Genomic DNA, 12,169 nt, shown 5'->3' with positions numbered 1-12,169 from the left:
AATCAGTCTGTATATGCAGTAAAGCATGCTTATTATACTCACTGTGGAACCTAAGGGGTTAATCCTCTGCATTGTGTATAAAGGCTGTGTGATCCTGTCTTCTCTGATCCTCCCCTTCTTCCACTGACTCCAGACTATTTCCTGATAGAGCAGAGCATTAGGGGACGGGACTGTACATGCTCAGGGTGGTGTGTATTGCTAGAAAGCCCATAGATTACTCAATCTCCTTTCCTTCCCCCAAGAAAGTCGCTCGATTCCCCCATCAACACAGTGCTAATGGGGGAATGTGTGTGATCAGCACAGAGCCAATCAGCACTGTCCAGACAGAGGGTCAGGGGAAAATGAAAACTCCTCCTACAAGCTTTAACCAGACACTGATAGAAGTCACAAGACTGCTATATACTGCTAATGAGAAAAGGAATGTAGCAGTTTATATTTACAGTCTGTCTGTGGTTTATGAACAAGACTGTAGGTTTGGTCTTATGTCAAATGTGTTTGGAACAGTACATTTCTAAGTGTAACTCCATCCTGTGCAGTGATGTGGGATGTTCCGGGTGCTTCTGCTCATGCAGTCATGTTATTTGAGGCTCTTGTGGCCATGCAGTACTGCAGTGTGGGATGTGTCCGGCTGCAGGGTTGCTTAGCAGTATCCGGGGCCAGTGTGGAACGCAAGCGGCTGGCAGTGACGTCACGTCACCTCCGTTTGTGAGTAGGAGTCGTTCATACCTAGTGAATGCAGGGTCCTGGGTTTACTAACACTTTAAGCTTTAAATCTGCTCATAATTTACACTTATTTCAAGTAAAGCTAAGTGATTTATGTTGAAATGTTATATCCATGTCTCTTTTTCTTTGTACAGTAAAAGTCTAGTTCAGTTTGGTTTTGGAGTTACAGTATGGGGCCAAATCACACAGATTTGTACATGTTTTCCAGCACACCTTATGTATACATCTGCTAATGTAAAGTAGAACTAAAGGTATACTCTAATGCTCCTTTACAATAGTTTTGAGGCTGAAAGAATAGCAAATTGTCTTTGGGTGAACTACAAAGGAACTCAAATCTGGAGCCAAATCAAAGACTGCTACTTCCTAGTTTGTAAAAAAAAAAGAACATTGAAAAAATAACAGCATATTGCAGGAGTCCATTCCATTTCCATGTATTTCAAAAGAATCATTTTGACACAAATGTCATTGGACAACCATAGCAGACATTCTGGAAAGGTCTGTTTTGGTCTTTGTGGAGAATCAATTTAAATATTGCTTGGCACTTTGTGTTAGTAGCGAGGAAAGCAGCCCATAGATTACTCAATCTCCTTTCCTTCCCCCAAGAAAGTCGCTCGATTCCCCCATCAACACAGTGCTAATGGGGGAATGCCTCCTGCATCGCTATGGTGTTCTGCCGATGGGGAGCCTTCCCGGCCAGGAGAACACAACGATTACCGCTAGTACCTAGAGCTTCTAGCAGTAATCACATGTAGAAAAATCCGACAGGAAGGTTGTACTCAAGTCGATTGATGGATCAACTCGGGTACAATCAGCTTGCCCATACATGGATCGAATCTCACTGGTCCCTCCTGAACCAGCCAAATTTTGATCTATGTATGGCAAGTTACACTATGTTGTATGACAATCAGGCATCATGAATATGTGTCATTCATTGTTCATTATTGCCATTTATTAGCGCTGCACCTCTTACCCTCCACCTTTTTATTGTACCCAGCAATATAGTGCTAGCAGCTTTTTAGAAATTATTATTTGTATCTTACTAGGTTTAGCGCAACAAATCTTCTTCTTTTCACGCATAGGGTAGCCTAATCTATCTATCCCTGTAAAGAATAGATCACTATACTTACCTATTCTGAAGCCAGTCCCAGGCTGAGATGTCAGCAGCCGCTTCAGTGTGTAGGAGAGGCAGCCGACAACGGAATCCCCATAGTAAATCTATGGATGACGTTACTTCTCAGGAATTTCCATGCTGTGGTCGATTTTCTCCTACACACAGAGGACACTGCTGGGGACAGGACCACAGAGGTTTCAGAATAGGTAAGTATGGCAATCTTTTCTTTACAGCATTCGAAAGATTAGGCTTATAATGTGGGTGGCAACACTTTTGGACCGAAGTCCAAAAGTGTTACTCAAAAATGTATGGACTACAAGATTTCTGACAATCCAGCCTTTTTCTTACTACACGTTTCAACTATCCCCGCTAAAAATGATAAAAAATCATCTGTATGACACCTGTTAAATGCTGCCAAGTCCTGCATCCCTCTTCATAAAAAAAAAAACTGCCACCAACTATTGCGAGTTGGCTTTACAAGGTAGAGGACATAAATAAAATGGAATACTTGATACTTACAGCGCAACATAAACGCAAGAAATACTCTAAGACCTGGAGGCTCTGGAACCTGTTTTTACTCTGAAGAAGGATCGTCCCTTTTCGGAACATGAATCCCCTGATAAGTCAAATAGCCTAACTACTGGTTATCCTGTATGATCGTCATCTCAAACCCCCCCCCCCCCTCTTCTTTTCTCTTGTCTCCTTGACCTATCTATTTTTTTTTTTCTATTCCTGTTTTAGGAAAAAGGGAATAGGCAGCCTCATACCATACTCAGCAATTTAAAATGTTTACACTGTATTACAGACATGTTGTATGTCTTAGGACTGAAGTTCTCATTGTTTGCACTTTATTGATGTAATGATTTGATGCTGCCCTTTCTGGGTCTCAATAAAAATTTAATTTGAAAGAAAAAAGAAAAAACTTGCTTTTACAACAGACCTCCAAATGTCAATTTGCCATACCCTATGCCTAGTACACACGATGAGAAAATCGGACAAAAAATACCACTTTTGGAGCCATCATATGATAATCTGATCATTAATACACAGATTTCAAGAGCTGATCACGACAGTTCATGCAAAATTATCTAAGGGGACAAGCACAAACATTTTTCTAGTACGATAACAGAACAAATGTATTTTGTATAATTAGTATGATATTTGTACGAAAAAACATTGTGTGACCAAGACCACGCATACTCAGAAACTAATGAATACATTACAATACAATACAATATATTATATCACTTCTGAATTTGTATTCTGTCTTAGGAGATTTTTTGTAACTTCAGTAACCTATTGGTTTTCAATATGAGACTAGTATACAAAAAAAAAATGACGATCATTCGTCCGATATTCTTATCGTGTGTATGAGCTATTCGGATCCCAGTAAAGTCTGGGCTAAACTAAAGAGCTAATAATAATAAATAATCATGCAGCTTCAAAAAAAAAAAAAAAAAAAAAAAAAAAGTATCGCACATATTGCATAAGAATACTATTTGCATTTGTGAATATAAATGAATAGCTTATTATCCTCTTTGTTTCTACAGCTCAGAAATATGTACCAAGAGCCGTGCTTGTTGATCTCGAACCTGGGACCATGGACAGTGTACGGTCTGGCCCATTTGGACAGCTTTTCAGACCAGATAATTTTATCTTTGGTATGTCCAACATTGTGTTTAATGTGTAAAAATGTTATCGCAAAAATAACAGCAAGTGTAAAAAATGCATGTTGATTCTGCCAGAAATTCAGCTAGCATGTACTGTATATTCCTGTGCACTCTATGTTTTGACAGTTATCAGTGATCACTTAGGGATGAGCCGAACACCCCCCTGTTCGGTTCGCACCAGAACATGCGAACAGGAAAAAAGTTCGTTCGAACATGCGAACACCGTTAAAGTCTATGGGACACGAACATGAATAATCAAAAGTGCTAATTTTAAAGGCTTATATGAAAGTTATTGTCATAAAAAGTGTTTGGGGACCTGGGTCCTGCCCCAGGGGACATGGATCAATGCAAAAAAAAGTTTTAAAAACGGCCGTTTTTTCAGGAGCAGTGATTTTAATAATGCTTAAAGTCAAACAATAAAAGTGTAATATCCCTTTAAATTTCGTACCTGGGGGGTGTCTATAGTATGTCTGTAAAGGGGCGCATGTTTCCTGTGTTTAGAACAGTCTGACAGCAAAATGACATTTTGAAGGAAAAAACTCATTTAAAACTACTCGCGGCTATTGCATTGCCGACAATACACATAGAAGTTCATTGATAAAAACGGCATGGGAATTCCCCAAAGGGGAACCCCGAACCAAAATTAAAAAAAAAAAATGACGTGGGAGTCCTCCTAAATTCCATACCAGGCCCTTCAGGTCTGGTATGGATTTTAAGGGGAACCCCGCGCCAAAAAAAAAAAAAAAAAAAACCGGCGTGGGGTCCCCCCAAAAATCCATACCAGACCCTTATCCGAGCACGCAACCTGGCAGGCCGCAGGAAAAGAGGGGGGGACGAGAGTGCGGCCCCCCCTCCCTCCTGAACCGTACCAGGCCACATGCCCTCAACATTGGGAGGGTGCTTTGGGGTAGCCCCCCAAAACACCTTGTCCCCATGTTGATGAGGACAAGGGCCTCATCCCTACAACCCTGGCCGGTGGTTGTGGGGGTCTGCGGGCGGGGGGCTTATCGGAATCTGGAAGCCCCCTTTAACAAGGTGACCCCCAGATCCCGGCCCCCCCCCTGTGTGAAATGGTAAGGGGGTACATAAGTACCCCTACCATTTCACGAAGAAAGTGTCAAAAATGTTAAAAATGACAAGAGACAGTTTTTGACAATTCCTTTATTTAAATGCTTCTTCTTTCTTCTATCTTCCTTCATCTTCTGGTTCTTCTGGTTCTTCTGGCTCTTCTGGTTCTTCCTCCGGCGTTCTCGTCCAGCATCTCCTCCGCGGCGTCTTCTGTCTTCTTCTCCTCGGGCCGCTCCGCACCCATGGCATGGGGGGGAGGCTCCCGCTCTTCTCTTCTTCTTTTCTTCTCTTCTTCTCTTCTTCTTTTCTTCTCCGGGCCGCTCCGCAATCCATGCTGGCATGGAGGGAGGCTCCCGCTGTGTGACGGCGCTCCTCGTCTGACAGTTCTTAAATAACGGGGGGGGGGCACCCGGTGACCCCGCCCCCCTCTGACGCACGGTGACTTGACGGGACTTCCCTGTGGCATTCCCCGTGATGTCACAGGGAAGTCCCGTCAAGTCACCGTGCGTCAGAGGGGGGCGGGGTCACCGGGTGGCCCCCCCCCCCGTTATTTAAGAACTGTCAGACGAGGAGCGCCGTCACACAGCGGGAGCCTCCCTCCATGCCAGCATGGATTGCGGAGCGGCCCGGAGAAGAAAAGAAGAAGAGAAGAAGAGAAGAAAAGAAGAAGAGAAGAGCGGGAGCCTCCCCCCATGCCATGGGTGCGGAGCGGCCCGAGGAGAAGAAGATAGAAGACGCCGCGGAGGAGATGCTGGACGAGAACGCCGGAGGAAGAACCAGAAGAGCCAGAAGAACCAGAAGAACCAGAAGATGAAGGAAGATAGAAGAAAGAAGAAGCATTTAAATAAAGGAATTGTCAAAAACTGTCTCTTGTCATTTTTAACATTTTTGACACTTTCTTCGTGAAATGGTAGGGGTACTTATGTACCCCCTTACCATTTCACACAGGGGGGGGGCCGGGATCTGGGGGTCACCTTGTTAAAGGGGGCTTCCAGATTCCGATAAGCCCTCCGCCCGCAGACCCCCACAACCACCGGCCAGGGTTGTGGGGATGAGGCCCTTGTCCTCATCAACATGGGGACAAGGTGTTTTGGGGGGCTACCCCAAAGCACCCTCCCAATGTTGAGGGCATGTGGCCTGGTACGGTTCAGGAGGGAGGGGGGGCCGCACTCTCGTCCCCCCCTCTTTTCCTGCGGCCTGCCAGGTTGCGTGCTCGGATAAGGGTCTGGTATGGATTTTTGGGGGGACCCCACGCCGTTTTTTTTTTTTTTTTGGCGCGGGGTTCCCCTTAAAATCCATACCAGACCTGAAGGGTCTGGTATGGAATTTAGGGGGAACCCCACGTCATTTTTTTTTTTTAATTTTGGCCGGGGTTCCCCTTAATATCCATACCAGACCTGAAGGGCCTGGTATGGAATTTAGGGGGACTCCCACGTCATTTTTTTTTTTTAATTTTGGTTCGGGGTTCCCCTTTGGGGAATTCCCATGCCGTTTTTATCAATGAACTTCTATGTGTATTGTCGGCAATGCAATAGCCGCGAGTAGTTTTAAATGAGTTTTTTCCTTCAAAATGTCATTTTGCTGTCAGACTGTTCTAAACACAGGAAACATGCGCCCCTTTACAGGCACACTATAGACACCCCCCAGGTACGAAATTTAAAGGGATATTACACTTTTATTGATTGACTTTAAGCATTATTAAAATCACTGCTCCTGAAAAAACGGCCGTTTTTAAAACTTTTTTTTGCATTGATCCATGTCCCCTGGGGCAGGACCCAGGTCCCCAAACACTTTTTATGACAATAACTTGCATATTAGCCTTTAAAATTAGCACTTTTGATTTCTCCCATAGACTTTTAAAGGGTGTTCCGCGGCATTCGAATTTGCCGCGAACACCCCAAATTGTTCGCTGTTCGGTGAACTTGCGAACAGCCAATGTTCGAGTCGAACATGAGTTCGACTCGAACTCGAAGCTCATCCCTAGTGATCACATATCTCACTGAGAACTACAGAACATCTCCCCCTATGTTATAGAGATGAAGAAAGGAAGATATGTTTTGTACTACTAACACACTTCCTGTCCTAGGGTGACAGTGCTGCTCGTCCATAGTTGTAGTACATTGAATAAGCATTGTGAACCTAGTATAGGAAGTGTGCTACTGGCAGGAATACTGAAATTAGGGGAAAAAACTAGAAAAAGAAACTACATCTAAGAAATGGTAAGCTGCAGTATAATAAATTAATGTTTGGGTTTGAGATACACATTAAACTTACTACAGTGCACGTACAATGTTTTTTCTATTTCTTTGCAGGTGGAATGTGAAGGGTCTTTGCACCAGCTTAAATTAAATGATCCAGATGTTTTTTGTTTTTTTTCTTGTATTGTACTGTACTCTGAAAATGCAGATGTAGCTAAATAATGACTTTGCTTTGATTGCAGGTCAAACTGGAGCAGGGAATAATTGGGCCAAGGGACATTATACAGAAGGGGCAGAACTGGTAGATTCTGTTCTGGATATAGTCAGAAAGGAATGCGAACATTGTGATTGTCTGCAAGGCTTCCAGCTCACTCACTCTCTTGGAGGAGGAACAGGTTCTGGAATGGGGACACTGCTCATAAGCAAGATCAGAGAAGAATACCCAGATAGAATTATGAACACCTTCAGTGTGATGCCGTCACCTAAAGTTTCTGACACAGTTGTAGAGCCATACAATGCCACTTTGTCTGTACACCAGTTGGTTGAAAATACAGATGAGACCTACTGCATTGATAATGAAGCTTTGTATGACATTTGCTTTCGCACCCTGAAACTCACCACACCTACCTATGGAGATCTAAATCACCTGGTGTCTGCCACGATGAGCGGAGTAACCACCTCTCTGCGCTTTCCAGGCCAGCTTAATGCAGATCTTCGAAAGCTAGCTGTAAACATGGTTCCATTCCCACGTCTTCATTTCTTTATGCCTGGCTTTGCACCCCTAACTGCCAGAGGAAGCCAGCAATATCGTGCGCTTTCTGTACCTGAACTTACCCAACAGATGTTTGATGCCAAAAACATGATGGCAGCATGTGACCCACGGCATGGACGCTATCTAACAGTGGCTACAGTCTTTAGAGGGCCAATGTCCATGAAGGAGGTTGACGAGCAAATGCTAGCAGTCCAAAACAAAAACAGTAGTTACTTTGTAGAATGGATCCCCAATAATGTGAAGGTGGCAGTGTGTGACATACCACCAAGAGGTCTGAAAATGGCCTCCACATTTATTGGCAACAGTACAGCTATTCAAGAGTTATTTAAAAGAATATCAGAACAGTTTTCTGCCATGTTCAGAAGAAAGGCTTTCTTGCACTGGTTTACCGGGGAAGGAATGGATGAGATGGAATTTACAGAAGCGGAGAGCAACATGAATGACCTTGTCTCAGAATACCAACAATATCAAGAAGCTACTGCAAATGATGGGGAGGAAACTTTTGAAGAGGATGAGGAAATCATTCAGGAGTAAAAGAGGGTCTCCTAAAAATCCCAGCAAGTGGAACAAAAGATTTAAGAATTTAAATGTCTTTTAAAAATGTTGGAGGATAGCAAATGTTGTGCTTGTAGGATATTATATTTGTATGGACTAGATCTTGGTATGAGAATGTTTTTATTTTACTGCCATTTTTAGAAAAAATTTCCATACTTTCCCTGAATTTATGTATTTAATGCAGAAACGTTTATGACCCTTGCAAATGTGATCTGGTTTAATAAAAAAAATACACTTACATCAAAGTGTGAATTTATACACATTGACATTGCATAATTAAAACGAGAAGACTGCAGTCTTATTTCTAAAAAGTGAAAATAGCGATAACGTTTTTCAACTTGAAAGAAACAGTAGAACCTGGTTCAAATATTTTTGTGGACATTAGGTGAGATATATAGCACATTAGATTGTGACCTAATCAGAGCTTTTTTTCTCAGAGAATAGGTGCAGGAACTCCCCCCTTCTGAGTCCCCCCCTTGTCTCCGCACCCTACCCACCTCCAAGCACCATCCCTTAATTCCACCCCCTACCCACCTCCTGGTACTGCGCCAAGTATCATTTGCTAAATCATTTGTAATGAATTTGTTCTTGTCTAATAACAAGAAAAGCAGTAAAAATAGATGCACTGGAGCCAGCAACAATAGACCCCACCCCAGTAATAATAGATCCTCCCAAGCAACAATAGATTCCCCCCCATCAATAATAGACCCCACTCCAACAACAATAGTTCCTCCCAGCAATAATAGACCCCACCCCAGCAACAATAGATCCCTCACACAATAATAGACTCTCCCAGTAACAATGGTCCCCACCCCAGTAACAATAGTTCCCCCCAGCAACAATAGACCCCACCCCAGCAACAATAGTTCTCCACACAACAATAGACCCCCCACACAGAAACAATGGACCATCCACAATAAAATACTACCCCAGCAACAATGGTTCTCCAAACAACCATAGACCCCCCACACAGAAACAATGGACTATCCACAACAAAATACCACCCTCGGAAACAAAAGATCCACCCCAGCAACATTAGACAACCCCCCCCCCCAGCAGCATTAACAAATCTCCCAGCGGTCAGCATTAATAGACCCTCCAGCAGCCAGCAACAATAGACCTCTCCCTCAACAGTAGATCCCTACAAGCACCATAAGACACCCCCCCAGCAAAAACAGATCCCCCACAAGCAATAATAGACCCTCACACAAAAACAGATCCCCACCAGTGACCATAGATCCCCCAGCCCAGCAGACAGCATTAATAGACCCTCCAGCACATCCCTTGCTATTACATACATTTGGTGCTGGAGGTGCCGGAACTGCGTTCCCCCACGTTCCCGCTGAAAAAAGCCCTGGACCAAATGAATACATTAAAAAAAATCATGAAGGTCAATCAAAATCAGCCTTTTAAAGTCAAATTTACTGTATATCTGCAGTTACATAGTTTTAATCCTCAGGAAGAAAAAACAAAGCTCTTGAAGCAACTGTTGCTATGTTGTTTTTACCTCAGGTGGTAAAGCGATCCACAGCCTAACCACTCTTACTACAAAGAACCCTCTCCTAAACTGTTGGTAAAATCAGCTTTTCTCTATGCAATTCTAACACGCCTCTCTGTTCTTTTTATAAGGACTTGGCATAAATTGGGATATTCAAGTTTTGCCCTTATATAGTTTTATGTCCTCTGGTAGAATATTTTTAAAAAGTTACACAAAATAGGAGTCACACCTACCAATCTATAAGGAATTGATTCATGCTCTTTAACCATCTAAAAAAATGTTACAACATTTGATGTACACCAGTGGCCTATCAGTTAATAAGATGAATTCTATTAACTCAGAAAAAGATGTAATATGGGCCAGGCGAGGTATTGATCTTCATTTTGGTTGGATATGAAGTGCACATGTTCCTGTGTTAGACCACCAATATTAAATAGGGGGTGTTCTCTCAACAATATTGCCTGGCATTGGTCACTTGGAAAATATAGGATTATTGCACTTACTGTAAAATCAGTTTTTTGCTGTCTATTGAAGTGTTTCACCTTCAGGTTAGGCTGCTGCCTACGGGAGGATTGGACACTAACAAACAAAAAAGCTGTAGGCCAGCCCACAATAACCCTTCGGAATATCAGCATGCCTCTGTTTTGCAGCAAAGCAGTACATAGAGCCTGATCATAAACACAGATTCAGAGCCCGCGTCCCTTAATTACTGGGTTTTACGAAGAGTATAAGAATCGAATTTTCTTTCTTGTTTAATGAGGGACACAGGAAGTTGTTCACCTTTGGGATGTCCAAAAGAAGTCCACCTTAGGGGTAGTCAGCACAGCAAGTAAACAATCTGAGATAACTGGGAACTGCCTGCAGTTCAAAGAGCCACTTGACTTCACGCTCAAAGCTGGCAACAGATGAGGTCACAACATCCACTTGGTAGAACTTGGAGAACATGCAACCTAAGAAATAAAACAATAATAACCTAATAATAAAACAATAAAAACCAAAGCTGCAGCACGCAGCCAACAGCCCATCCAAAATGTAAATTTACAATAATGCCGCTCTATAAAATATTGATGATCCATTTAAAATAACTGAATTAAATTAAAAAAAAGTTTCTAAAAAAGTGGATACAATGTTCTGTTTTACTGATTTTGTGAGTGCTTTTTAAGCAGAGAATAAAGTGATTTCTCAACTACTTAAACAGAGAGCATTAGTTGTGTTACTCCTTAGGCCTCTTTCACACGATCGGCCTGCTCGGATCTGCCTATCCGTTTTTCAGGCGGATCCGAGCGGGCCACCAATTGATTTCTATGAACAGGCCGATATCAGCAGAGATGTGTCTGCTGACATCCGACAAGATTTGTTCAAAACAGATGGATGGCGATACGTTCGCCATCCGACCAGCAGGTCGGATGAAAACGGACAGCCTGTCCGTTTTCATCAGATCTTGTCATAGAGTACAGCGGGGCTCTGACAGGTTCGTCCCTGCACAGTTAGCAGAGACGGACCTGTCATCCGCCTGCTCAGCGGGGATCAACTGAGTGATACCCCGCTGAGCTGGCGGAGTCCGTCCATCCATTACTTCTCATTGCAGCAGTCGGCTACAGGACAGGTGGAAGCTGGATGACTGGGAACTGGGACCAGATAGGTTTGGAGGAGGAACTTCCTTCTCCTCCTCCAAATGCCAGGGCATGAGGGAGGGGCAAGCAAGTGATTAATTGCTAGGACATTGGCGGTCCTAGCAACCAAACACTAGCACTGAGAACAGCGGGTGGCTTCGGATGCTGTCAGCTGCTGTAAATTCAGGGATGGCTCAGATTGCTGCACAGCTTGATACTGTTGCTGAGCAGTGTGGCTGTGGCAGCAGGGACGTTGACTGGGTATTTGGGGAGGACGCTCTGACGGGGTTTTGGACCCAGCACCAACTGATTGGTTGGGACCCAGGCCCCCTAAATGTGTATGGGCTGCCCCCCCTGTTGCACCACAGAATGTACACCGTGCAGCTCAGTGCACATTCTGTAAGAATGCTAATACACGGGTATGTTTATTTTATTAGAAGACAAGCAAAGGAGACACCACTCTCATGGCTGCATGCACATGCGCCAAGATTCAGCCCGGTCCACAGCCATATTCAATGTAGACAGAAAATGGAGATGACGGCGCTCCAAAATGGATGAAGTAAAATATATACAGTGGGGAAAATAATTATTTGATCCCCTGCAGATTTTGTAAGTTTGCCCACTTTCAAAGAAATGAAGGATCTAGGAAGGAGACGGAATACCGACCAAAAATCCAGAAAAAAACACATGCTACAAATATTATAAATTGAGTTGCAGTTCAGTGAGTAAAATAAGTATTTGATCCCCAAGCAAAACATGACTTAGTACTTGTTGGCAAGCATAGAGGTAAGATGTTTCTTGTAGTTAGTGACCAGGTTTGCACATATTTGAGGAGGGATTTTGGTCCACTCTTTTTTTACAGATCTTCTCTAAATCCTTAAGGTTTCTTGGCAACACAAAGTTTCAGCTCCATCCATAAATTTTCTATAGGATTAAGGTCTGGAAACTGGCTAGGCCACTC

General features: G+C 43.3%; 1 protein-coding gene across 1 annotated transcript in view; it reads left to right on the top strand.

Moving 5' to 3' along the window:
* TUBB6 (tubulin beta 6 class V) overlaps positions 1–8,342 on the top strand; it is a 32,991-nt gene extending 24,649 nt beyond the window's left edge. The window contains exons 3-4 of the mRNA XM_073631313.1: positions 3,385–3,495; positions 7,013–8,342. Coding sequence (XP_073487414.1) covers positions 3,385–3,495; positions 7,013–8,076 — 1,175 coding nt within the window. The 3' untranslated portion in view covers positions 8,077–8,342. The remainder of the gene's footprint in view (positions 1–3,384; positions 3,496–7,012) is intronic.
* The last annotated feature ends 3,827 nt before the right edge of the window (positions 8,343–12,169 follow it).

This window comes from Aquarana catesbeiana, linkage group LG05 (genome assembly GCF_042186555.1).
Source record: "Aquarana catesbeiana isolate 2022-GZ linkage group LG05, ASM4218655v1, whole genome shotgun sequence".
Taxonomy (NCBI): Eukaryota; Metazoa; Chordata; class Amphibia; order Anura; family Ranidae; genus Aquarana; species Aquarana catesbeiana.
The sequence above is the reverse complement of the archived record's forward strand: the minus strand, read 5'-3'. Positions and strand labels throughout refer to the sequence as shown.